This window comes from Muscardinus avellanarius (genome assembly GCF_963383645.1).
Source record: "Muscardinus avellanarius genome assembly, chromosome: 15".
Taxonomy (NCBI): Eukaryota; Metazoa; Chordata; class Mammalia; order Rodentia; family Gliridae; genus Muscardinus; species Muscardinus avellanarius.
The window spans coordinates 40173709-40200424 of NC_137801.1; the positions used below are offsets into that span (position 1 = coordinate 40173709).

The following is a 26716-nucleotide window of genomic DNA, read 5'->3' on the forward strand; positions in this document are numbered from 1 at the left end:
TAATATGTTAAGATGATTTCCTGCATTTACAAATTATGTTAATAAGACATAATTAATTCATTTCATTTAAAGAAAGAAATAGTAAAAATGGTAAAAGTAGGTGAAAAGTTGATAATCATAAAGAGAATATCAATAAAGAGAATAGTAAAGAGTCATGAGTTGTGAAATTTGCATATATTAACACATATAGACTATGAATTAAATAAACTGATTTCAGGCAAATTAATAGTAAAAGACTGTATTCTTTAGTTTTATATTAAGTACATTTAATAAATTATTTTGCAGCCGGGCGTGGTGGCGAACGCTTGTAATCCCCGCGCTTGGGAGGCGGAGACAGGAGGATCGCGCAGGTTCGAAGCCAGCCGCGCTGGCATAAGAGACCCTGTTTCAAAAATATAAAATAGGTCTGGGAGTGTAGCCCAGAGGTAGAAGGGCTTCCAGGAACCCCAGTACCACCAAAAAATAAAAATAAAAATAAATAAATAAATAAATTATTTTGCTATTTTTTAGAGGGTGAATGTCATATTTAATTCAAAGTGATCTTGCAAAGTAATATATATATTTTATTTTCCTATATAGTCAATTCTAAATATTTTGTAGACTTATACCTTAGCCATTCTCTACACATCTTGAGAAAGTATAGTATGCATCTTTAGATCCCTTAGTTAGAAAGAACTTCACATGTGCTTTGTATGGCTCTGCAAACCTGACAATGTTCTATAAATCAGCCCTAAAAGAGTTTCAGTAAGAAATGCTTCTATATTATTCTTTCTCATCTAGATGGCTCGAAATACCTTCTAGAAGAGGCAACTCTATAAATTCTCTTTAGAATTTATTTCAAAGTTTAATAGACTCCATGATTTAAAAAATATTCCTAGATTTCACATAACTCAACTAGAATGGCCATCATTCAAAACACAAACAACAACAGATGCTGGCGAGGATGTGGAGAAGTGGGAACTCTAAGACATTGTTGGTGGGATTGCAAATTAGTGCAACCACTTTGGAAAACAGTATGGAGAATCCTCAGAAGAATGGGAACAAATCTACCATTTGATCCAGCAATACCACTTCTGGGTATCTACCCAAAAGATAGGAAACCAAACTACCAAACTAATGCATGTGTATCTATGTTCATAGCTGCACAATTCACCATAGCCAAACTATGGAACCAGCCAAGATGTCCATCAACAGATGAATGGATTACAAAACTGTGGGGATATGTACACAATGGAATTTTACTCAGCCATTAAAAAAAAACTCAATTACATCATTTTCAGGGAAATGGATGGAACTGGAGGACATTATGCTAAGTGAGATTAGTCAGTCACAAAATATAAGAAATCAGATGCTTTCCCTAATATGTGAGAGCTGGGGAGAAATGGGTCATAGGAGGAACTCTAGATGAAAAAGGAAATCCTACAGAGGAGCAAACAAGGCAACCCAAAGGAGGAGAAAGGAGGGGAGAAAAGGAAAATCTCTAAAACACAGAATGTACATAAACATATCGAAGTCAACCACTAAGCCAAGCAAGGGAAGGATGGACAGGGAGGGAATGGGGTTGGAATTGGGTAGGGGTTAAATCAGTGATGTGTACATGTATGTACACACAAGTTTTTTACCCCAATATGATGTATGAATATAATGCACCAATAAAAAATTTAAAAAAGTTAAATTAAAATAAAAATATATTCCTTTTCGATATCTGCTTTTTACTTGCTACAATTCAAAGCAAATTTTGTTTTGCTTCTTAGTTTAAAGTAATGAAGTACAAATGTATTATTTGGTGGCACTCAGGATATGCTTGGTCCTGGATTAAGCCAGGGCTACTTTCCAATGTACAGACTCATTCCACAGGCATCTCATGACAGACCATCACACAGGTACCTCATGGTAATTTCCTATTAACTACAGGGCTGGTTTTATAGATTTTATATAACTTTGCAGTGTTTGAGGAAAACCAAAGGTTTAGGACTATTATTTAAAACAAAATCTGGATCAGGTTATATTAAAATAAACAGGCTTTGAAATCTGATGCGTAATCTAGATATTAAGAAGTATAGGGCCAAAGCTTATAAAAATATATAGAAACCAAAATGGGGGGTTCAGGGGTTGCCAGGAGTAAAGAACATAGTAGACTTTAAGTATTGATTTACAAATGCAAAAACAGGTGGAAAAACAGGTGGCTATAAAATGTTTAAATTTGTATTTTCTTAAACATTTTAAATACTCTCTAGCCAACTTAACTAAATGATTAGTTTACTTTCTATACCCCTGTAGAGAACAGGAGTAAAAAACGGCAGCCAATCCTTGTGTGCCTGCTGGCAGTGGTGGCTTGACTGCCATCCCCTTAGGACACAGAGGGGTCACAGCTGGGAAGAAAGGTTGGCCTTCCAAGCCCTGTGGCTAAATTTCTGGAGTGAAAGCATCTCAAGAATAATTTCCTTCCTAGCCCTTAGCTATAGGTAGTTCATTTTGAATTGAGCGTCTGGACATTTTTAAGGATAAAGAGCTTTTATCCTTAAAATATGCTTTATTCATGAGGGCCATGAATAATGCATTATATTTAAAGACACATCTCACTCTGGAGGTCATAGCCCAGAGACCTAGCCTGAACATTTACTTGGATTACACTACCTTCAGAGGAGAGCGCCTCTCTTTTCTCCATATGGTCTCCTGTCCTTCCTCTTCCACCTCCTCTGGCTGCCTGTCTTTGTCTACATTTCCCTTCACTTGGTCTTTGCTGCTGCTTTTTGTTTTTTTAAATTTATTTGGAAAGAATGTCCTCTGTGCTCTTTGTTGAAATCTGGTGAGTTAAGTTCTTTTACATTTCTCTCTCATCTTAGAACAGTCCTACTGAGTTGACTTTTAAATTTATGGATGACCCTGAGTTGATCCCCCCAACCCCAGGAGTCAAGTGTCCTTAATTAGGAAAAAAGAAAAAAATGGTTCTCCTGCCCTGATGGAGAGAGCAGATGAAACTGTTATCACAGCCCAGCTCTGGTGGTGTGTCCGGAGCCCCGGGAAGTGAGTGGGGAAGGCCCTTGTGTGTGCGGTAGCGACCCTATAAACAAGCTGGGTTCATTAGCCTTCTGCCGGCGTCGACGTGCCTGCAGATGGGGCGAATGACCATTAGCTTGAAGTTGGGGTTTCCTGGCTTTGTGAAGTTTGACAACTCAAATGTTCTTCAATTGTGTTTGGGTTATGTGTATTTCCCAGTTTTTACAGTAGTCTGTTTAAAGGAATGAAGAAAGAGATATTAAATATTTATTTTAGTTGACAAGATAAAGGAAAGCTGCTACTGGGAAGATTTCTGGCAGTTCTGAAATCTAGGTTTGTTTGTTCACTTCCAAAACATGCCCATTGTGTGCCTTTGAGTGAATGTTAACGTTAATTAGATAAAAAGCATCTTATTATGAGGCTGATTATAATATTTACTTTGAACATTTTAATTAAAAGATTTTAATCTTGAAAGGAAATTTAATTCCTTCAGGAAATAGAGTCATATCATTCCTAGAATGCCCATAGACTCATTATCAAAGGTTTCTAGAAAATTCTGGGCCTGTCCAGGAATGGAAGCAGTTTATCTGGCACATTGTTAATCCTGAAAATGGCCAGCCTGTTTTCAGCAGGGATGCCATCACAGTTCTGATTCCCAGGCTTAGCCTTAAGTGCATTTGACAAAGGAGCTACGTGGTTATAGAGCCAGCACTGTTCTGCCTCCTTGCTCTCCTTCAGTCTCCATCTAGGCCACAGCACCCTTTGGTGCTGCTCCAGGGTCAGCTACAGGAGACGTCCACTGCCAGTGAATTCAGAGGCCCAGTGCTTTCCCCTGCCTAACAAAGGCGTTTTGCCTCCAGAGTCTCATCCAAGAAGAAAATTTGCCTCGTGGCTGCTCACATCAAAACCAGACACTTTACAGGGCAGAGAAAAAAGATTGTCCTGAGGATTGCTGAAGGAAGGGTGTGTGTGTGTGTGTGTGTGTGTGTGTGTGTGTGTGTGTGTGTGTGTGTTGTGTGTGTGTGTAAGTGAGAGTTTCCTGGCTCCTTGGCACTGCTGGGATAAAAGGACTCTGCTATGCCTTAGATCCAAAGAGAAAGTCAGACTTCGGGCCAGATGCCCAGGTACTTACCGCTCTCCCGTTGAAGGGGAGGCAAAAAGAGAGGGTGGCCCTTGAGTTCAGGATCTGGCAGCAGAGGAGGTGAAGGCACAAATGCATATTTCTTGGTGCCACTGTCCATCCCTTTAGGACTTCACAAGGGGACAGAGACAGGAGCTGAGGAATTGGAGAAGGCTCTATGGAGAAGGTGAGGCCCCCAGCTGGCCCTGTAGGACAAATATGAGGCAGAAAAGCCTGACAGCACAACTGAGTTTGCAGGCTTGGGCAGAGGGCATGCAGCATGCACAGATTAGCTAAAAGTCAAATTTCTTGGATGATGGAGACTGGATTCTGGGGGTAATTGGAAGCTGAGCAGAGTTTTCTCTTGATGTTGTTGGCAACAGGGAAAGCTATAGATACCTAACAAGGAAAGTGGCAGGATGGCTTTTAGGAAGACTGAGTCTGAGAGACATATGCAGGTTAACCCAGTAGGAGGGGGACTGAGACTAGAAACAAGAAACCAAGGAGCCTCCATTTCTGATTCCCTTTCTGCCTTCCCCTACATGTTCTTAAATGTGGATACAGGATAGCACCATTCCCAGAGGCCATGCCTCTGAAGTAGGATCATCATAATGAGTCCCTAGCATCACTTCTAACTGGCGATATGCCAAGTAAACAAGACAATAAACTCTTTAAAAATGTGTGAGAGACTGTGAAAATTAATTTAGGCATGGCATGGCAAAGTTTATTGGCTTGGGCAAAGCTTGCTTATTCCAGTGATTCCAGCACAGAGCAGAGTTCCTAAGGGGCTTACGACATTCTTCATAGTTCCCCATATTTGAATTTTCCCTGCCTGCTTCCCAGCAAAACTAGACACCTTGTAGAATGAAAGCCCAGGCATTTGGGATACACATGCCCTAACTCTGCAGAGTAGCTTGTTTTTATAACGAGAAGGCATGCTTTGAAAAGACTGGTTTTGTTTCTTCTTCTTGGCTCTTTCCTTTTCCTTCTTTCCTGGAGGCAGGGAGGGACCAGTAGAAATGGCCATAGCAGGCAGACCTGATCTCCAAATGTACCTGAGGCCACACACTGCCCTTAGAAGAAACTTTCAGTAGTGAAGTTAGTGCATGGCTTCTGCTGCCCAGATTCTTCCTTAGCACAGAGCCAAAGGCTGGTGTTTTCTGCTTGGTTCTGGAGAGTTTTCACCTTGAATGTGGATCAGCCTCTACTAAGAGGAGCCTGAGTTATTCATTGGGAGCTCTCAATTTTCACTCTTACTCTCTCCCTGGACACTTGTTGAACATCAAAAACATGTCCCCCTTTCATGTCTCCTCTTCTTAACCTAAAAGCATGGTGTTTGGAAGTATGAGCCCCTTCCAGTAGTTCTTGGAGAGCAGACACAGACATATGTGTTCAGTGGGTGGGAGGTACTTTCCTTTCTTCCAGGACATGACTTCAGGAAGGGCAGAATGGTGGGGATTTGGATGGATCCACAATTTCAGGTTGAACATGATAGCTTTTTGCTTGAATAAATTGTGTGACCAGGAAGCCCAAATTGTGCTCATCTGAATGTGAACATTTTATTTATTTGGGGGGGGGGTTAGCTTCTTAACCTTCTGCCTCCATACTACGTTAAGTTCATTTGGTCCTTCTTCCTTACACTCTGTTGTTTTTTAAATTCAGAATCACAGAACTGATTGGTTACCACCCTGAAGAGCTGCTTGGCCGCTCAGCCTATGAGTTCTATCATGCACTTGACTCAGAGAACATGACCAAGAGTCACCAGAACTGTAAGTTCCAGGAGGGTCATGGGGATAATCTTGTCTTGAGTGGGGTATTATTGATGAGACAGAAGACCAGGTCATTTCCTTCCAGAGCCACCAACTTGTGTGGAAAACTCATGCCTTCAAGATGGTTAGAGAACCAAGGCTGCCACTAGACCATATACACTTTTGCGCAAATTAGAAAAGGAACTCTGGGAGACACACACAATGGAAGGTGGTCTGAATTTCAGTCCCCACATACCACCTTCACTGAGGATACTTGTTTAATCAATAGTCTGTATAACCCTCTGGCACAGCCCTTTAGAGAGTAGTATATAATCAACTCAGGTCAGTGCTAAAAATGCAAGGACATATGTGCAAGAGGATGCTGAGGGAGTTAAGGGGAAAAGAAAAAACACTTGAGTTAAACCTCGATGGACAGGAGAGGATGCAGCTAGACAGAGGGGAAGGTAGTATGGGGCCCACTTCATACAGGTGTTGAGGAAGCTGCAGTTCTTTGGGAGCTCACTGGCTGGGTCAACATAACTGTAGAGGAGGCCATCCAGGCAACACAGACTTGGAGAGTGGAAACTGCTCTGCAACTTGGAAAAGAATTATATAATGAAAGGATTCTGGAACCAAGCTGGCCGACAGAACTTTCTGCCATAGAAATGGCATACAACTGCAGAGGCCAGATGTGGCCTACGCAGTACTTAAAATATGGCTGGTACAACAGAAGAATTTATTTCTTAAATTTAATTTTAAATAATTTAATTTTTTGTGTGGTGCTGGGGTTCCTGGAAGCCCTTCTACCTCAAGGCTATGCTCCCAGACCTATTTTATATTTTTATTTGGAAACAGGGTCTCTTAAGCCAGCGCGGCTGGCTTTGAACCTGCGGGATCCTCCTATGTCCGCCTCCCAAGTAAGGGGATTACAAGGGTGTTCCATCACGCCCGGCCTAAATAATTTAAATGTAAATAGCCATATTTGACTTGTGGTTACCATATTGGACAGACAGTTCTGGAGTGTTCACTTGGTTATGTTCCCAATTCAGGATCCTGGGTAATTTCTTTGAAGCAAGGTAGCCCATTGGCATGTAAGGACTTTGAGCTTATAACCTTGGGCTTGCCCATGGTGAATGGTAGAAATTGGTAGAATTCATTTTTACCTAAAGGGATCCTATTTCTGAGGAAAAAAAGAAGACTGTGGGCTCCTTGTTAGCTAGGCAGCGTATACCTTTAAACTTAGTATCTCCCATGGTGTCTGGTACAGTACAAGCCCCAAAGGAATGATAACCCTATAGACAAAACTGTATTGGGGAAAACGCTCCTAAATGTGTTCACAATGCGGCAGACAGTGGTGCCGAAAGCAGAGAAGGATTAGAAATGGGTAAAGTGAGTCTGAGAAGATTCCCAGTGGCCCTACTGGCAGTGAAGAAAATGGAAGTGCAGCTATTTATTCATTGTTCCTACATCCATTCATCTATCTCAAGGCCAGGACAGCTGAGGTTCAGAGAAGCTAACAGATTGGTATAGTCAATTCACTTTCAAAATGATAGCTACTCTTTCTAAGGGGTCCCTCTGCTTCCTTGTGGCTTTTGGGTTTGAGTCCAGCCAGGATCATTATATCTCAGAGAAGTTTTTCACTATACTCTCTGGCAAAAAAGAAAAAAGAAAAAGAAATACATCAACCTATATCCAGCCCCACTCAGAGACCCAGGGACAGGGGAGGAAGGGAAAGATGCTCTTTCTGCCAATGAATGTGACCTGCCCGACCCTGTCCCAGATTTCATACTGCACCTCCAACCTTCCCTGTGGGATTCCTCACACTTTTCTGGTCCCTGAGGGGTTCTTACTCTCAAAAGACATATGTAGGCCCTGGACTTAGGGCTTTGCTTGGGCCAGCTCACCATCAATTCCCCAGAGCCTGATTTTCTGGGACTAATTGCTTTTGATGTAAAAAATAAAACTTAGATAAAAGTACAGCTTTCCAAACCAAGGTGGGGAGTCAAAGCAGGAGACAAATGTAAAAGGTTTATATGATTTTTATAGGACAGGATTGTACTTTATCTTCTGAAGAAGAGAGTGGGAAGAACCTACTATCAAAGGAAACAAAAATTATAACTTTTCACTAAGCATATAAAAAGGATTTTTACCTTCTTAGAACTCCTTTATTTGTCATATCAGTTTAATACTTAATCCAGGAAAAATATAGTGCTTTTTTTAACTTAACCAGTGTATTTAAGCATTGGACACACTTAAAGGTAATTTACAGCCCACAAAGAAATGACAGGCTCCTTTCCTTCCCCTGGGGTAACAAGTAAAGTTGTACTGAGCTCAGAGCTCTGCTCAGCTGGCAAACCCACATCCAGCAAAGTGAAATCTGTATGGGTTGGAAATTGAGTTAATGTCAATTATGACAGGAGTCAGCCTCTGTGTGTGTGTGTGTGTGTGTGTGTGTGTGTGTGTGTGTGTCTTTTGTCTTTGGGTTTCTGCAAATCATGTTGCAATACAGACTCCCAGGGATGCTGTGAAGTAGCTGGAGGCTCAGGTTTGACACTGATCCAAGTCTGCACACTGGGTTCCCAATTGATGCATGTATGTGTGTCTTAGCCTATAAATGTTTACTATTAAAATGACTGGAGAAGCTCAGTCCTTAACCAGATTTAGATAATTGAAAGCTATCATTGTCATTAATAATTTATACATTGTCACTCTCAGATGGGGAGTAGGGGGCTGGATTCTCTTTGTTATATTAGGACATTATGTGCTCTTAGGAAAACAAGATTAAAGGCCATAAAAAGCCTATCTCCCTACCAAGTAACAGGCCCCTCACCAAGGCTGATATTAATGAACAGATGAGTAGAAGGCTGGTGTTAATTATATTCTACTGACAGAGCAGGCCCTTGCCTGCAATTATTAGAAATGTAGTTAAAACCTCTTCTTTCTGTACTGGTTAATAAAAAAGAATAAGAGCTCTGAACTTGGTTTGCATTAACAGCCATCTAAATAAGTTAACTCCAAGCACTTGAAATTGTGAAAGAATCATTTTATGGCCACGGGGAGCCTCAAAAGCATAGAAAATGGGAGAGCAGAGAAGACAAAAATTCTTTGGTGTAGGACTCCATGATGGGTTAAGACAGTGGCAACAGCAAATTTTGCCTTCCTATCCATTTTGGCTCAAAGTAATGTAGAAAGAGAACATTGTCCTAGGGACCACAAAACCTGTCATTATTGTCCTGTGTGGTATTAAGCAAGTCACAACCCTGGCCTTAGCTTCCTCATGTTAAAAGAAGATATCTATGCTTCCTACAACACTTGGTTTTGCTAAAGAGGTTAGACTACGATAATACTACTTTGAAAAATAATTTTGAAACTTACAAATGTATACTTAGCTTATAATCCAGCAAAATTGTATACCTGGCAATAGTCATGAGAAATGAAATATATGTTCATACACAGATTTATACACAAATGTTTATACTTATTTATAGCAACCCAAAACTGAAAATGCAAACATCTTGGTGGTACATGCATATAAAAATATTACTCAGCAATAAAAAAGATGGACCACAAATACTTACAGCAACATGGTGAATGCCGAGAACATGCTGAGTGAGTAAGAAAGGCAGACACATAAGAGTATATACTCTCATATGGTTTCACATATGTGAAAATCTGGAAAAGACAATATGCAGTAATGAAAGATCAGTGGTTGCCCAGAACCAGAGGTGGGAAAGGGAGTGGCTTCCAGGATGCATAGGGGTTTGGGGGCTACAGAAACATTCTATACCTTCATTGTAGTGAGAGCTATATAGGGATATATATTTGTTAAAACTTATTGCACTGTATGCTTAAAGTCAGTGAACTTTTGTGGGGTAAATTAAACCTCAATAAAGCTTGTTTTTAAAAATGAAAAGCAAAGCAGTCTTAGAGTAGGAGTCTTTAATTTAAACTGATCCTGTGTACCGTTGCCATTGAGAGAACCTTTTAGCAGACTACCCAGTAGTTCTCAGCTAAAGCATATCTGCATGGGCTGCAGTTTCTTCCGATGTAAAACAGAAGCAATCACAGATAGTTCATGGCATTGCTGCTTTAGTGAGGTAGCAATGATACTAATCCTCACTGAGTGCTTTACGTGCCAGGTACTGATCTAACTGCTTTGTAGAAATGAATTCATCTCACAAGACAGTTTTGGACACTGTGGAGGACTATAGATGTGTAAGCTACATTGAGTCCTTCACCTTGCAAGTGCTTGTTAAATTTTTGAAGAGGGAAAATATGCCAAGCAAAATACAAGCATAAGGGATTGCAGTCAGCATTATTATGAACCACGCTCCTTCCTTTGCCACACAGAGTTGTCAATGAGGGGATGGGGGACAGCCCACTTGCCCACAGGAGAATGGGTGAGACTGTGTTTAGAGAGAACCTGGATCCTTCTCCCATGATGTCCTTTGTGAGATTATCTACAAACATGTCGCAACTGTTTGTGACAGGGCCAGAGCACTATACCTATTAGTCACTTTGGGAAAGAGGTGGCTTTTCTATATAATATTTGTGTAGCTAATAAACCAGACAAGTTCTTTTGGTCCTCAGTACAAACAACAGTGGTATACCAGGTAGCTAATAATGTCAGTTATTATCATTAGTAACTATTGTTATCAATACCCTGGTTTTTGTTTATTTGGTTTTTTGGGTTTTTTGGTGGTACTGGCGTTCCTGGAAACCCTTCTACCTCAGGTTACACTCCCAGACCTATTTCTTAAATATACTTTTTATTTGGAAACAGGGTCTCTTAAGCCAGCGCGGCTGGCTTCAAACCTGCGTGATCCTCCTGTCTCTGCCTCCCAAGCGCGAGGATTACAAGCGTGCGCCACCACGCCCAGCTCAATACCCTGTTTTGCAGAGGAGGAAACCAAAGCAAAGATTGTTCCTTTCCCAAAGTCTCCAAGCTAGCATGATTTCCTGACCCTTTCAACCTTCTTCCTAGTTCATCTTTTAAGAACTAGGAAGAAGAGGCTTTTGAACTGGAATTCTGAAGAATTCTCAAGAGATTAAAGCAAATGAGCAGTTCAGAAAACTACCTGAAATTCTAACAACAATTGGTTTTAGCATAAAAAGATCTGTTGATTTCTTTTCTTTTTGGGAGGTGAGACTACTGGGGATTGAACCCAGGGGCATTCTACCTTTGTGGTACACCCCAGCTCTATTTTAGTTTTTACTCTAAAACAAGGTCTCAGTTGCTGAGGGTTTTGCTAAACTGCTGAAGCTGGCCTTGAACTCCTCCTCAGTCTCCCAGGTACTGTGATTACGGGCATACACCACCAAGGGAAGTACATGAAGCATTCTGTAATGAGAACAGTCTGAGATGTGGGACCCTCTCCCCAATGTTTTTGCTGTTGTTACTATTATTACTGGGAATCAAACCTAGGGAGGGGATTGTACTTTTGAGCTATACTCCAGTCCCTTTTATTTTGAAGCAGAGTTTTGCTAAGTTGTTGAGAGTCTCACTAAGTTTCAGAGGCTGGCCTTGAACCTGCAATCCTCCTGTCTCCGCCTCCCAAGGACAGATTACAGGAATATAACACTGTGCCCAGCCCTCAATAGTTTTAGACAGTAAAGACACATTTTGAATTAACAACTAGAACAATTCGGAAGAAGAAGTCAAAAGTAGGCAGCCTCATTAAGCAATTAGGAAGAGGAAGAATATAAAGGATTTATAATAGCATATGAAGAGGCTGCTGGAATTCCACTCTTTCTTGACCCAACTGAAAAATAGAGTGATTTGCCTCAAACTTTCTCTGGTCCCAAAGGTGGAGGCCTGGCAGGTGACCTGGGAAAGTCAAGGATAGCAATTAAAATAAACAAACCTGTGCAACGCACAAGCAAGGTATTGGCAATAGGGCTGCTGCAAAGGAGAGCCCTAATGTGTCAGGCTCCCTCCAGGCTTATACGCAAGCCCCCCACCCCCCACCCTGCTGAAGTGTGTGACAGGGTGGGGGCTTCCTTTTCTTGAGCCCTAGGAAAAAAGTAGAGCAGGTACTGCTCTTGGCTCTGCTTACAGCTGAGCTGGTCTGTGAGCCTTGACGAGGGTTGGGGAAAGGCTGCTCCCAAGCTGAAGAATGAGTGGTCCCCTCTCACTGGACAGTATGGGCAGTTCTGTGCACTCTTGGAACCTTCATTTCCTATATTTAAAATGAAGAGCTGGCCAAACTTCCAGCTCACTCTCCTTGGCCCTCACTGTCCTGTGCCCAGTTGTCCACCATCCTTCAGACCGCCCTCTTTGTAGAGTCTCCTGAGATGTGGCACACACTGCCCCCCTACCTCTCTGACCTGGGGCTCCATTCTTTTCCCCCAGTGTGCACCAAGGGACAGGTGGTGAGTGGCCAGTACCGAATGCTTGCAAAGCACGGAGGGTATGTGTGGCTAGAGACACAGGGGACAGTTATCTACAACCCTCGCAACCTGCAGCCTCAGTGCATCATGTGTGTCAACTACGTCCTGAGGTGAGTGTGAGGCCGGCAGGCGGGGGGTCCAAGTGTGCAGGGTGCCTAGGACCCATGGCCAGGAACACGAAGCCTTCTGGAACCTGGCACTACATCTGGGAGCTGTTTGCAATGCTCATTCTACATCTGAGAGGACTTCCCATGGAGATGTGGAGACATTAGGAACAGAGGATTCCTTGGAATTTTTTCCTGCCTATTTCCCCTTATCATTATGCCATGTCTCGGACCGAGGTAGAGAGACAGATAGTCACTTAATATTAGTCACTTAGATAGTAGTCACTTAATATCTTCTGAATGGAGACACAGGCAAGAGAATTGCTTATGCTTTCTGGGAAAGGCAGGTAACAACTTCCCTCTAAATCACCTGGGAAGAGTATCAGAGGTAATACTAGCCTCATATGCATTCTCAGCTCAAACACCCCAAACAGGTACACACACAGAGGATGCTCCATCTGCACAGGCTTCCATTGTGCGCCAGCACAGTTTCCCTGCCCATCTTTTTGTCTGAGAGGCTTGGCAGTCAAGAGTTTCTGTGTATCTGGGGGAGCCAAAGGATTTTGCTAGAAAATGCAGGGCTGATCAGTTCTCTTGTACCATTAGTGAGATTGAGAAGAATGATGTGGTGTTCTCCATGGACCAGACGGAATCCCTGTTCAAGCCCCATCTGATGGCCATGAACAGCATATTTGACAATAGTGGCGAGGTGGTGTCTGACAAGAGTAACTTCCTGTTCACCAAGCTGAAGGAGGAGCCTGAGGAGCTGGCCCAGCTGGCTCCCACCCCAGGAGATGCCATCATCTCTCTGGATTTCGGTAGGTGCTTCTTAGCAGAGCTTGGGGCTAGGTATGGCTCTTACCATAACAGGCCCTCCCAGCTACAAAGTCACGGTTACCCCTGAACCTTCCCCAGGCCTTACTAATCACCTGTTAGTAGCTTGTTTCTGCTGGACACAAAAGAACTGCATGTGCCCCTGCCACTAAGACAGTCCTAAATATGCCCCCATAAGAGGCTGACAGAGGTGGGGTTATAACTCATTCCTAAAGAGCCTGTTCTCCATCACAGGTATAAACAGCTGACTGGAGAGGAATAGGGGGCTAGGTGGACATCCCAGAAAGAAGGTAGATCCCTGCCTTTGTCTCCAAGTATAGCCTGCTTATTTAGGCTAAGTTGGAATAATGGGAGGGACAATTCCAGAATGGAACAGGTTCAGGCCCAAGATTAAGCCCTCAAGTGCCCACTTCATTGAAACACTTGCCTGTCTCCCTAGATGCAAGTCAGAGTAGCTCTGACAGAGTTTTCAGCCCCCTCCCGTCCGTAGATATCCTTGAATTGTACTTGGGAAGCCTCCAAACTCCACTGCCCTTCCTAGATGTGTTCTCCAGAGGCCTCTTGAGATTCACAACCTCAAAGAATCATAAAGGGTGCTTGCACCAGACACAAACTGCCTACAATAGCGAGACAAATGCCCCAAGTCTCAACTCATAACTTCCTTCTCTATATTCTGAATTGCTCTTGCAGGACCAGTAGTAGCTCCTAATAAGTTTAGTCTCTGAACATTAAATGTTCTGGGAAATTGTTCTCTGTATAGGGAGGCTGTACATTGAATCATAGCCCTAGTCAGAGGCTGAGTCCCAGCTAAGTCCCAGGGTATTAAGGGCCTCTCCCCAAGCATAAGGTTTGGGGACCTTTTAGGACCGTTTGTGTAGCCTCTGGGCTTCTTCTTTCCTAAGGTGAGCCTAGTGGGTAGGGATGTTCACTCAGCAGGCCCTTGTCTCTGCAGGGAGCCAGAACCTCGAGGAGTCTTCAGCCTATGGCAAGACCATTCTGCCCACAGGCCAGCCATGGGCCACAGAGTTGAGGAGCCACGGAGCCCAGAACGAAGCCGGCAACTTGCCCGCCTTCACCGTACCCCAGGCAGCTGCCCTGGGGAGCACCACCCCCAGTGCCACCAGCAGCAGCAGCAGCTGTTCCACGGTGAGCCCCAACCCTCTGGGCAAGAAGAGGGAAAGGGCAGGCTCCTCCTGCTGCTGCCGCCAGATGGCTGAAGGGACAATCCAGACAGAAATACTACCCCTCTCCTCAAGTTATCACAGAGCCCCACACATGGCCAGTACATCCACCTGCTAGTGAGCAGAACTATGCTGACTTTTAGTATCCATCCTGCACGCCCATCAAAATGGTAATTCCTTAAAGAGCTTTCAGTACCTAACTTGGTCCCAGTGCAGGGCATTAGGCTGCAGTTGCAAAGCCGGCCACAGCCTTAATCCTGCTTCAAGACACCCTATCAAGTATTAAGAGCCTCATTTGAAGATTGAGCTTTAGAGAAGTTGGTGAACAGACCTAATTTACACAGCTCATAAATAGCAGCCCCTCTGCACACAGTTAGTGGAATGGAGCTGAATGGTTCCAGGAACACATTTCTCTTTCCATGTTGGACCTCTGGGGAGACAAATGCCATATCCTTGACTTGGTCCCTCTTCTTCCTGGCCCCCAGCCCAGCAGCCCTGGAGACTATTACACATGTCTGGGGGATGATCTGAAAATTGAAGTGATCGAGAAGCTCTTTGCCATAGACACAGAGGCAAAGGACCAGTGCGACACACAGGTAGGTAGCCCTGCAGCAGACCAAGGTGCTATGCATGCCTGATGTCTTGTGGGGTAAAGACTCCTGCTTGTCTTTGTGTTACAAAGACCACTGGAGACACTTGGCCGAGGCCCCTAAAGTAGGTGAGGGTGCAGGCACTGGAGCTGGGGCCACCTTTCCTGCTCCTGCCCTCGGCTTTACCTGTGTCAGATCCAGCACTTTAGTCTTTAACTCTCAACATATTTCCTGATTTCTTGAATAACTTCCTTTATGCACATTCAAACTAACACTGCATCACTAAACTTACTTCAAGGAAGCCTTCCTCTTACAAAGCATACCAAATTCATAAAACCTTTCTAAACATCGGGTACAATCACTTCCTTCACACATTTATCTTGGAATTTTTTAAATAATCTTTTTATTTGAAATGCATTTTAAAATGGCATCTGACTGACAAATAGAAATTTTCATTTCTATGTAGCTTCTTAGGAACACATGGGTTACATAAGACCACATGTCCTGTACAAACAACATAAATAGATGAGGTAGGTGGAAGGAAGTGTTTAACAAAACCCTGGGGAAAATCATTACCCCCACCTCAACTGCTTATCTGAGTTATTCATTCAGATTTTCACCTTCCCTCTCAGCCTGTACCTTTTTTCCTACCTGGCACACATGCTATCTATTCTACAAAATAACTGGAACAACCTGCTTATGCTTATAGTGGTAGTCATTGCTAAGCAATAACCCACAGAGAGAGCTCAGTCTCTGAAGGTAAAATCTGCTTTCTGTGACTGCTTGTGAGTATCCCCTATGGTTACTGTCATGACACTGGGAACCTAAGAGTGGTCTCTGAGCAGCTGCTGATTGGAATGAAAGTCCCTCTGCCACCAGGGCACGGCTGTGTGTTCTACAAGAGCCCACACATATACCCTGAGCATCTGCCCTGCCTGTCTAGACTTGAGCCTGGTCATAGGAGGGAGGTGAGAGCAAGCTGTCCTCTATCTTTAGAGCCACACAGTGTACCACCAGCAGCTGGAGTTATAATCCCTGTGGCTGGAGTAGGCAGGAGCAGTTTTATGACAGGCGGGGCTGCCCAATTGGGAGGGAAGGCAGGTTTAGACAGGTGGAGTGGAGAGAGGAGGGTATTTCAAGTTGGGTGCGGAGGCAAAACCAGGGGAGAATGGAACCAGGAGATGAAGGGATAGCACAAAAAGGCTAATATCACGAGATGGCAGACCTTACATACCAATGGCCAAGTCTTAGTTTTCGTGGTAGGCCACAGGGACCCAAGGGAGATGTTTGAGCAGGGGAGTGACACTGTGAAGCCGCACTTCAGATGAGCTCTGTGGCAGGGCCGGGAAACAGCTGAGATGACACCAGCCACTCAGCATTGCTGCCTGCCTCTCTGCAGACAGATTTCAACGAGCTGGACTTGGAAACTCTGGCACCCTACATCCCCATGGATGGGGAAGACTTCCAGCTAAGCCCCATCTGCCCAGAGGAGCCATGCTTGCCGGAAAGCCCACAGCCCACCCCTCAGCATTGCTTCAGTGCCATGACGAGCATCTTTCAGCCTCTGGCCCCCACGGCTTCCCACGGCCCCTTTCTCCTGGACAAGTACCAGCAGCAGCTCGAAAGCAAGAAGACAGAGCCCGAGCACCGGCCCATGTCCTCCATCTTCTTTGATGCTGGGAGCAAGGGCTCCCTGCCACCATGCTGTGGCCAGGCTAGCACCCCTCTTTCTTCCATGGGGGGCAGATACAACACACAGTGGCCCCCAGACCCACCATTACACCTTGGCCCCACAAAGTGGCCTATTGGAGATCAGCACACAGAGTCCTTGGAGGCACCACCGTTGGGCCCCCCAGTCACCTCACCCCATGTCTCCATGTTCAAGATGAGGTAAGTGGCAGAGACCCTTGGCTGCATCAGGGTTGGGCATGGAGGGAGCAGAAAGGCACCCGCCGTGGGATAACTAGGGCCCCAGGACCCCTTTAGACCCTCTCTGAACTCGGAGAGCTCAGCTCTGAGGGCCACCCCGGAGGTATAAGGCCTCAAACAGGATAAGCTTTTATTGAGGTGTGAGGAGATCAAAAGGGACTGAGTCCAGGAGAGCAGAATGTGGCTTCCTGAGAAGCTAGAACCCAATTTACCCCTAGACCACTCCTAAGAGTACCTTTCTCACCCTCTGAGCCACAGAACACAAAGTTATCTGAGAAACTATGAAACCTGGCTTGAGAAAAGTGAGAAGCAGCCCTTCAGCAGCCCAGGAGCCCTCTGCAGTCTGAGGGCCCTGACTAGGAGTGCTGCCCTGCCTGCCTGTACTCAGCATCTTCTCTTTTCCCCAGTGAGCCCCATTCCAACTTATTCCAGTTGACTGGGCTAAGTCTCAGTGGTTGTGACCACCAAAGGCATTGGCTGTGCCTCCCTGGGGTGCATGGCCTTTAGGGAATAGCCCATCTTCTCTTCAGTGGAGAGCAGAATGGCTAAGGAAGGGGAGGGACAGGGGCAAAAGGAGCCTACTAAAGACTGAGGTCACCTCACAGGGCAGCCACACATGAGAGCAGGACTGTGGGCCTCCTGGGCACAGCAGAGGCGGACAAGCATGAGGGGTAGGAACAGGTAGCTCCAGCCACCTGGCATCTCACCAGGGAGATGAAATTGGGGTGGAGTTAACAGCGCAGCCTCTGGGTGCACAGGCCCTCTTGGGTGTTGGGTCCAGGTGAGGGCATGGGCAGCCTGGAGCTCCAGACTCCCTCACAGCCCCCTCTCTCGGGCTTGTCAGGTCTGCAAAGGGCTTTGGGTCTCGGGGCCCAGATGTGATGAGCCCAGCCATGATGGCCCTTTCCAACAAGCTGAAGCTGAAGCGACAGCTGGAGTATGAGGAGCAAGCCTTCCAGGATGCAACTGGGGTGAGCCATCCCCTGACTGGCGGAGCCCTGAACCCCACACGCCTCGGCTGTGATTGGCAGGATAGGGCTGGAGGAGGGATGTGGGTTGGTGGGGGCCTCTCCCTATATCTGCCCTTCCCACATGCAGGGGGATCCGCCAGGAGGCAGTAATTCACATTTGATGTGGAAACGCATGAAGAGCCTCAGGGGTGGAAACTGCCCTTTGGTGCCTGACAAACCTCCGAGTGCACCTGTCCCCACTGGTGAGCAGGCCTGGGCCCCAGGCTCTGGTGGAGGGCTGGGGACTTGGCTCTACATGGCTCCTCCACTCACTTGCTCCCCAAGCCCTGTTAGCAGGGAATGGTGTTGATGCTGTCAGAAGTCTCTGGGCTTCATGGCCCCAAGGCCTGGCTGTGGGTCTGAATGCCTTCCATGATGGCTAGTGAGTGCTGGGGACTTCATGGCCTCTGCCCTCCCTCGGCCTTTCAGATGAGTTCACCCAAAACCCTATGAGGGACCTGGGCCAGCCGCCGAGACACCTGCCACCACCACAGCCACCATCAGCCATGAGTCCCAGAGAGAATGCCAAGAGTGGGTTCCCCCCACAGTGCTACACCTCGCAGTACCAGGACTATAGCCTGCCGTCAGCTCACAAGGTGTCAGGTAAGTGATCAGGAGTTGACCCTGAATCTGTCCACAGAGCTTTAGAAGCGACCTTCCAATGAGCGGGTCACCTCCAAGGCTCTGGCCACCCTCAGAGTCCCAAGACCTATGTATTACACTCAGCTCTTCCCACTGCAGAGTTACCTGAAGCTACATTGCCACCTGGGGCGTCATTCTGAGGTTAGACAGGAGCTGAGCATGTGTACCAGGAGGAGTTACCCACTGGACTTTGTCTTCTAGAAAGTTCAGCTACAGACACCAAAATATAGATGGGAGACATAGATGTCTCCACAAAAAGGCCTCTGTTTGGAATAAACCTAATTTGTGGTTTTGGAAAGACACACCAGATCCTTATCCTCAGCAATATAGTTTGGGGAAAATTAATAGTTTCAAAGGGCCCTGGGCAACCCTGGGCTTGAATTCCAGCTCTGCTGTTTACCAGCAGGATAGGAGTAAGCCAGGAAGTTTCAAGGAGATTTGCATGTCACACATCAAGTTGGGTGAGTGGTATATGTCTCTCCAATCAGCAATGATCACATTACTTTCTTTGTATGAACCCCACAAGGCTCCTTACACCCAGCCTTCCCCTGGGGGGTGGCTCTTTCTCCTTTGCCCCTTCACTGGACAGTAGTCCAAGGGTGAGAAGGAATGTGGTGACTGAAACAGGATCTGCAGGCCCTTGAGTCTTCTGTGTGCCCTAGTGTATTCTGTGTGGTGTACATGCATACATGTATGTGCATGCAGGTGCCAGGTGGTTACAAATCCCTTCTCTCCACTCAGCCTCCCTGCCCTGCTACCAATGCCTGGTGGCCATAGGGCTGGCCACCTGAGCCCAGAAAGCCCCCTTCCTGAGGCCTCTCTGGCCCACCCTCTCCCCTCCCTGAACCCTGCCTCTGCCAAAGGATGTTTCCGTCTTCCTCAGGTTTCTGCACTGCTGAAATGGGACTGGAAGCAGACACACTGTCTGCTGGGTCCCTCATCTGAGCAGGAGCCGGAATGGGAAAGATGGCACTGAGAGAGCATAGTGAATTTAGGGCTGCCCCACCTGAACCCCAAATCTTGAAACCTGGAAACACTGCTTTCCTTTTTCATCTACCTTTCTTATCTTTGCTAGTTTCTAATGGAACAGAAACATTGCCAGTGTTTGACTTAAGTTCTTAAAACCTTCTTTTAGGCATGACAAGCCGGCTGCTTGGGCCCTCATTTGAGCCCTACCTGCTGCCTGAACTAACCAGATATGACTGTGAGGTGAACGTCCCTGTGCCGGGAAGCTCCACGCTCCTGCAAGGAAGGGACCTCCTCAGAGCCCTGGACCAGGCCACCTGAGCCAGGGCCTTCCGTTGAGCACATCCCTGCTGATGCCGTCCACCAGCTACATTCTACGTCTGTGTTTGCAACTAGGTATTTCTAACACCAGCACACTTTATACAAGATGTACCTACCTGGCCAATTTGTCCAGGTCACCAAGCAGTGGCCTTTTTCTGAGATGCTCACTTTATTATCCTTATTTTTAAAATACACAGATGTTTTACTGGCTATATTTTGCTGTCGATTAAAATGTTGTTAAATTTTATAAGATTTTTTTCCTACCTTCAGTTACTCCTAATTTATATTACCCAGAGGTTTATCTCTGTCGCACACATAGTATGCATACTAACAAGTCTGTTGTATGTTTACTCTCCTGTATGGAAAGCTTTGGCTTCATTTAACTAAAAAAGTTTTGGGGTTTTTTTTTTTTTTGGTTATTGTTATTGCCAAAGATAAAAAGGATTTTGCTTTTCAAGTTTGATTTGTGGGTTTTTTCCTCTCAAAGCCCTTCTTTTCTTTTTTAAAATTAATCATCATATTGTAAATTTCACTCTTTTTTTAGGCTCTTTTGCTCTAATTTTGATACGACTTATGGGAAGAAGAAAAAAGCAATGTGAAGGGTGAACTCCAACATATGCAGTTACCTGTGAAAGCTGCCAGTGCAGCTTTTCCTAAACTGTTTGGTGTTTTTCCCCCCAATCTGGTGGATTTTTTTTATTATTATTCAAAACCATAACTGAATTTTTAAAGGAAAATTTATATCTGAGTTAAGTGTTTATCATATATATGGGTACTTTGTAATATCTTAAAACTTAGAAACGGAAATGGAATCCTGCTCACAGAATCACTTTACGATCTTTTTAAGCTGTTTATTTTTTCGCCTTGCTGACACTGCAGAATTGTACAGTACCCCACAGGCCTGCACTAACACTGCTAAAGATCTCTCTGTTGGCTTCTTGCTTCTGTGATATGCCATAGGTGTGACAAGCGATCCAAGAAGTGGAATCATTACGTGGGGGCATGGCAAGCGCTCTCCTGTGTTCTCTATGTATTATGTTGTATGTATGTATGTATTATTACTGCCAAGAGGGTCTAATGGCATGTCAGGGGTGGGGGCGGGGATAGTGCTAAGGGAGAGGAAGTGCTTTAACTTTTCTTAAGGTTATGTTGCTAGCCCTTCAAGTGCACTGAGCTATGTGACTCTAATGGTCTCTCACATGGCACACTGAGTATTTCCAGAACTACCATGAAATGGTTTCAATGGGAATTCATGAAAACAAGTGAGGGTACAGAAATGATGGTGTGACCCAGTCCATGTCCTCCCAGCTCACACCTTGGAACTGGACTGGGGGAAGGTGCCCAAGGGAGGGCAGCCGGTCCTGACCAGCCCTGCCCTGTGAGGCCACCGCGCAGCACCCCCTGCTGGCGAGCAGCAGGCAGACCTCCAGGGAGGGCCTCTAGCCTCAGGCCCTTGCAGAGATCTCTTGTCACATGAAGTGACATGTATAGGTAGGAAGCACTGAAACAGTGTTCCCAGAGCACTTTGTAATTCACCGGGGAAGAAGGAAAACAAATGTTGGCTTTTAAATACCAATCAACATGGAACTTTTCAGGCATGGGTACAATAAAAGTTTTTTAACACATACACACAAAGCACATCAGGTCAAGAATTTGGTAAGCCCAGTGGGACTTACTACCAAAGCCAAATATTAACTTTTAAAAGATTTCTAAGTTATATGAAAAAAATTAACTAGTCACTGTGTTGCTTAAATCACACTTCAGCAGCACAGGGCTGCCTGACACACAGCAGCAGAACTTGAAGGGTTACTGACATGTAAATGCTGGTATTTGATTTCCTGTGTTTGTTGCCTCAGCATTAAGGGCATTTTACCCTTGCAGTTTTACTAAAACACTCTGAAAAATACTCCGTGCTTCATATTAACCTTACCTGTCAACGTAACGATTTCATGAACATTATTATCTTGTCAAATTTCTACTGACATTATAACTGTATGGGAGCTTAACTTTATAAGGAAATGTATTTTGACACTGATATCTTATTAAAGTATTCTGATCCTATCACTGCTGGTGGCTCTTATTTCCTGTGGGTTTGGCATGGGCTGCGCCAATGGAAGGTGAGGTACTTATTTAAATAGCTTACAGAGAATGAACACTGGCACCAACCATGGCAAGACAAGTCAGGCCAGCTGGCAGGAAGACTGGTGAAGGATGGAGAGTATTACTAATGCTCATTGCTGCCTAAACCTGGGAAGCCATGCTTCTCTTCCATATTTCTTCCAGTATTTTTTTTCTGCCTCAGGGCCCTATTTTGTATCCTATGGGGAACCCAAGGGAAGAGAAGTCATGGTCTGCCTTCAGAAAACTACGCAAGGCAATTGTGGAGCCATGCTAGACTTTGAGTGGAGGGTCCCAAGGGAAAGGGCAGCCTGGGCTCTAGAGGTCAGAAAAAAATGCTGATTTTGAAGTAGCCAGGCTGGAGCAGGGCTTTCCCAGGCAGAATGTGGATGGGAAGAGCAAAGATAACCTCAACCAGAGATAGGACACAGTAAAAGCCAACAGCAGACTAGGGCCTGATGGGTTCCCTATTTCAAATGCTACTTTTCTAAAAAGTATCTGATACTATTTTTCAAAGTGGCATCCTCTTAGGAGCAAGCATAGCATGGCTCAGAGAGCTGGAAGGTCGGAAGAGGTCCAGCAGCACCTCTGCTCCATGGGCAGCCCTAGATCCAGCTCCTGGTAACTGAAGGTTTTATGGTCTCATGCGGCCTTGTTGGCTCACTTGAGCTTCAGCTTCAGCAATGCTGTGAGTACCCATTTTATAGATGAAACTAAGACTCACACTGAGTTATGTAGCAGGTACCATCTTGTTATGGAAGAAATAGAACTCAAATCTAATCACAGATAGTGCTTCTCTCCTCTCCTCATATCCTACTTCTGGGTATAATGTGTACATTAGGATGGGTCCCTGTTTTCATTTTCAAACAGAAAACTCATTGCTTTAACCTTCTCCTATTTGTACTTACTCCTCTCATCTCTCTCTTCTCTTCCCCAACTTGGTGCCTGGACCTTCAGGTTAGACTTTCTGGTCTCTGCCAAACTCCCACCCACCTTTGCCTGCCATCTTGGATTCCTTGAAACCATCACCTGTTCTTTTCTGGAGCTCTACTGTGAATGACACATCTCAGCCCACCTTCAGGAACAGAGTTCCCTCAGAGCATTGGCAAGTTCAGGACTCAACCTAGAAGGGTGCTATCCCAGTTCCCAACAACCTTGATGGGCAGTAGAGTCTTTAATGCTGTCCTGAGACAAAGCATTTGGCTTTAACCATACCTAAGGCTGTGAGCATGCCCTCCAGTCCCTGGGGGCAGGGAGATGTTCCAAGTTCCTCTTGCTTCCAAATCCAGCAAGGAGAAAACACACCAAAGCCATGGTTCCTGATAGATTAGATGGATTCAAGCCTCACTAACCTACTTGAGCACAGGACCGAGGACCCACACAAGCCATCCCTGCTATATGTTTTATCTCAAGAATACTAACTTAAATGTGCCTGATTTCATATTTTAGTTTTCAAAGTTCAGGTAGCTTAAGAATAGGTATGTGCCTGAATGTTGAGGGGTACAAGGACAAGGGAAGGGGTCCTACATTAGAATTGGCAATTGGTGATCCCTTGGGGCTCCTCCTAGCTAGACATGTTGTTCTCTGGGCAGGTAAACCCCACTGGGGTGTGGAATATTCTCAGCATCACCCCAGATGTTGGCCTTGAATGAGAAATCGCTATAGGAAAAAGACACAGACCCAAGGCTAAAGGACCAGGAAGCCCCACCCAATGGAGAAGGGCCAGCCCTGCCCCACTGATTCATGAAGGGCAAACCAAGCCCATTTGCAGTATGGTCTCTGATGGGCAATACAAGGTAGGAGAGGGGGTAAACTGTGGTTTCTCTGGAGATATGATGCAGACTCATTTCCTTTACAATATGCTAGACTCAACCATTGACCACCTTCCTTTCTTAAACCCCTGCCCATTCTCTGCTTTAAAAAAAAAAAAAGAACTTTTACTGAAAGCCTATAAGAGTGGTCAGATTAACCTAGCTCTTTTCCTGAGGTAGGCTAAGAGAGCCCTGGATACAGTACCTCAGATTGATTCAGGATTCTGAGAGGGGCCTAGAAATGCTATGGCCAAATACCATCACATAATTTTCCAACCTCCCCATTTTATTTTTTTATTATTATTTTTGTTTTTGCAAAACTGGGGAGGGAACCCAGGGACAGTCTACCTCCAAGCTACACCCCTAGCCCTATATTGTATTCTTTATTTCGAAACAGGGTCTCACTAAGTTGTAGAGGGCCTTACAAGTTTCTGAGGCTGACAATGAACTTGTGATCCTCCTGTCTCAGCCCCCCAAGTACTGGGATTATAAGTGTGTACCACTCGCCTGGCATAGCTCCTTCATTTTAGAGATTAGGAGATAATGCCAGAGAAGGAAAGTGACTTGCCTACAGTCACAGTGACTGAGCAGTTGACTGGGGCAGAGTCCAGGAAGCTTCATGGGAACAAACTTATACATGAGATGGAATAAAATAAGTCTATAAGATTAGAGTGTAAATAGAATAAAAGTCCTAGGATAGAGCCTGCGGTCATTTCAATACTTGCAGAAGTCAGACAAGAGAAGGAAAAACCACCACAGTACAGGTAAAAGCCAAGAGGAGGGTGGTTCAGGAAGGAGGGAGAGAAGGTAAGAGCTGAAAGGTAAGGTAAGGAGACTTAATAATGTGAAGATAATCATGGACCTTAACAGGAGTGCTTTTGGTGGTGAGTTGACAGTATCTTGATTGGAGTGTAATGAGGAATGAGCTGGCTGGAGATCAGAGACATCGATGGTAGCAATGAAACGAACAACTCTTTCAAGAGTCTCCTTTGAGGGGAAGCAGGGAAATTGGAGTGAAGCTGGAAGAAGACATGGGTCAGGAAAATGTATTGATTTGGGTTTTTAATATTTAATAGACTTATTTTAGAATAATTTTATTTCTTCTCTTTCTTTTTTCCTTCCCTTCCCCCTTCTCCTTTTTTCTTCCCTCCCTTCTCCTTTTTTCTGTTTTAATATGCAATCCAGGACATACTACATTTAGCCATTATGTCTCCCTAGGCTTTCCTTAGGCTTTTCTGTATGTTTGTAACCTTAACAGGTTTGAGTAGTGCTGGCCAGATATTTTGTAGAACATCCTTCAGTTTAAGTTTATGCATTGTTTTTCTGGTTTGTCGGGGGTTCTGGGATCTAGGAAGGAAGACCTCAGAGATAATATGACATTATTTTCACCTCAAATTTGGGTACATGCTATCAACATGACTTATCATGGTTGATGCTGGCTTTGATCACTTAGCTGAGGTAGTGTTTGTCAGGCTTCTTCACTATAAAGTTAGTGTTCTCTTCAGGTGATGTTATCTTTGAAGATGAACTATGTTAGAAAATGTTTCCATGGTGATAGCAGAGCGAGAAATTGATGAAGGCAGGAGAGAGAAGATAACTGCAGGAGTAAAGTCATTGAAAAGATACAAAGGAAGCTGATAGAGTCCAGCGCACAGCAGAGGGTGGCTTTGGATAGAGGCGCAGGCAGCTGATCATTCTATAGGAGGAACATGGAGAGTAGAGGAAGGATATACTCAATGAGATGAAATTGGTGGACAATGATGAGCAACCTCCATTCTAACTGCTTCTATCCCTCAGTGATTTATGAAGCAAAATCATTTGTAAGAGAAAGGAGAGGGTGCTATCCGAGGTTTGAGGAGATAGAATTATGCACAGTCATTTTAGAAAGGCAAGTTGATGATCCATCTTGAAAACTCAAATGAGATTCACGGTCATAAACTGACCATCATTACAGTTGCTGGGTTTTTTTTCCCAGCCACATTTTCTGTTCCAATGGAGGCAGAATGGGTGGTAACCTGAGTTTACCAGGTTGGGGCTCAGCCAGAAGAGTGTGTATGAGACAGGCAGATGTTTCCAAGAGAATGACTGTTATGGACCATGAAAACTTAAACTGGGGAGAAAGGAAAGAAAAAAAACAAAAAGGGAATGGATGATGAAAAAATGGTAGACTCAGTGAGTCAGGGTTCTCAATGAGATAAAAAAAACCAGCCAGAGTTCTGCTAGAAAAGGGAACCATGCAGCGAGGGAGCAGTGTCAGAGGAAACTTAAAACTGAGATTCATATATACTGACTATAGGACCAATAAGACCACTAAAGGAATGAAATGTTTAAGTTCACACAAAATCTACACATTAATATCTGTAACAGTATTTTTGTAATCACCAAGAGTCAGAAACAACACAAACATTCATCAACAGGAGTACAGTAACTGTAGGGTGGAATACTACTCAGCAATAAAAGTTAACACACCAAGTCAAGAAACAGTGTGGGTGAATTCCAAAGGTATTAGGTTGAGCAAAAGAAGCAAATTCCAAAAGGGTACATCCTATGTAATCCCATTTATATGACATTCTGAAAAAGATAAAAATGTAGGCTACGAGGTCTTTTTTTTTTTTCAAGAAGTATAGGTGTAGAGAAAAGTTTGAATACTGAAGGGAAACATGAGAGTTTTTCAGTATATTGGGTTATTTTATGTACTGTCTGTGAGGAAGGTTGCAAGAATCTATACAAACACTGAAAATCATGGCACTCTAAATCATAAAAAACGTTATTGCATGTAAACTGTATGTTTTAAAAATGAAAGCAAGCCAGGCATGGTCATATATGCCTGTAATTCCAGTACTTGGGAGGCTGAGACAGGAAGACCAAGGATCACACGTTCTCGGCCAGCCTTAGCAGCTTAGTGAGACTCTCAGAAACTTTGTGAGACCCCCTTCTAAATAAAAAGGGCTA

The 26716-nt window shown here is 44.6% G+C and overlaps 1 protein-coding gene across 1 annotated transcript in view; it reads left to right on the forward strand.

The window, feature by feature from the left end:
* EPAS1 (endothelial PAS domain protein 1) overlaps positions 1-19835 on the forward strand; it is a gene marked incomplete at both ends in the record, with an annotated part of 38227 nt that extends 18392 nt beyond the window's left edge. Inside the window, 10 exons of the mRNA XM_080711361.1 lie at positions 5783-5889; positions 12221-12368; positions 12969-13180; positions 14149-14342; positions 14863-14973; positions 16367-16857; positions 17741-17867; positions 17995-18109; positions 18336-18509; positions 19684-19835. Of these exons, the coding sequence (XP_080567487.1) occupies positions 5783-5889; positions 12221-12368; positions 12969-13180; positions 14149-14342; positions 14863-14973; positions 16367-16857; positions 17741-17867; positions 17995-18109; positions 18336-18509; positions 19684-19835 (1831 nt within the window). The remainder of the gene's footprint in view (positions 1-5782; positions 5890-12220; positions 12369-12968; positions 13181-14148; positions 14343-14862; positions 14974-16366; positions 16858-17740; positions 17868-17994; positions 18110-18335; positions 18510-19683) is intronic.
* Positions 19836-26716: the final 6881 nt, after the last annotated feature.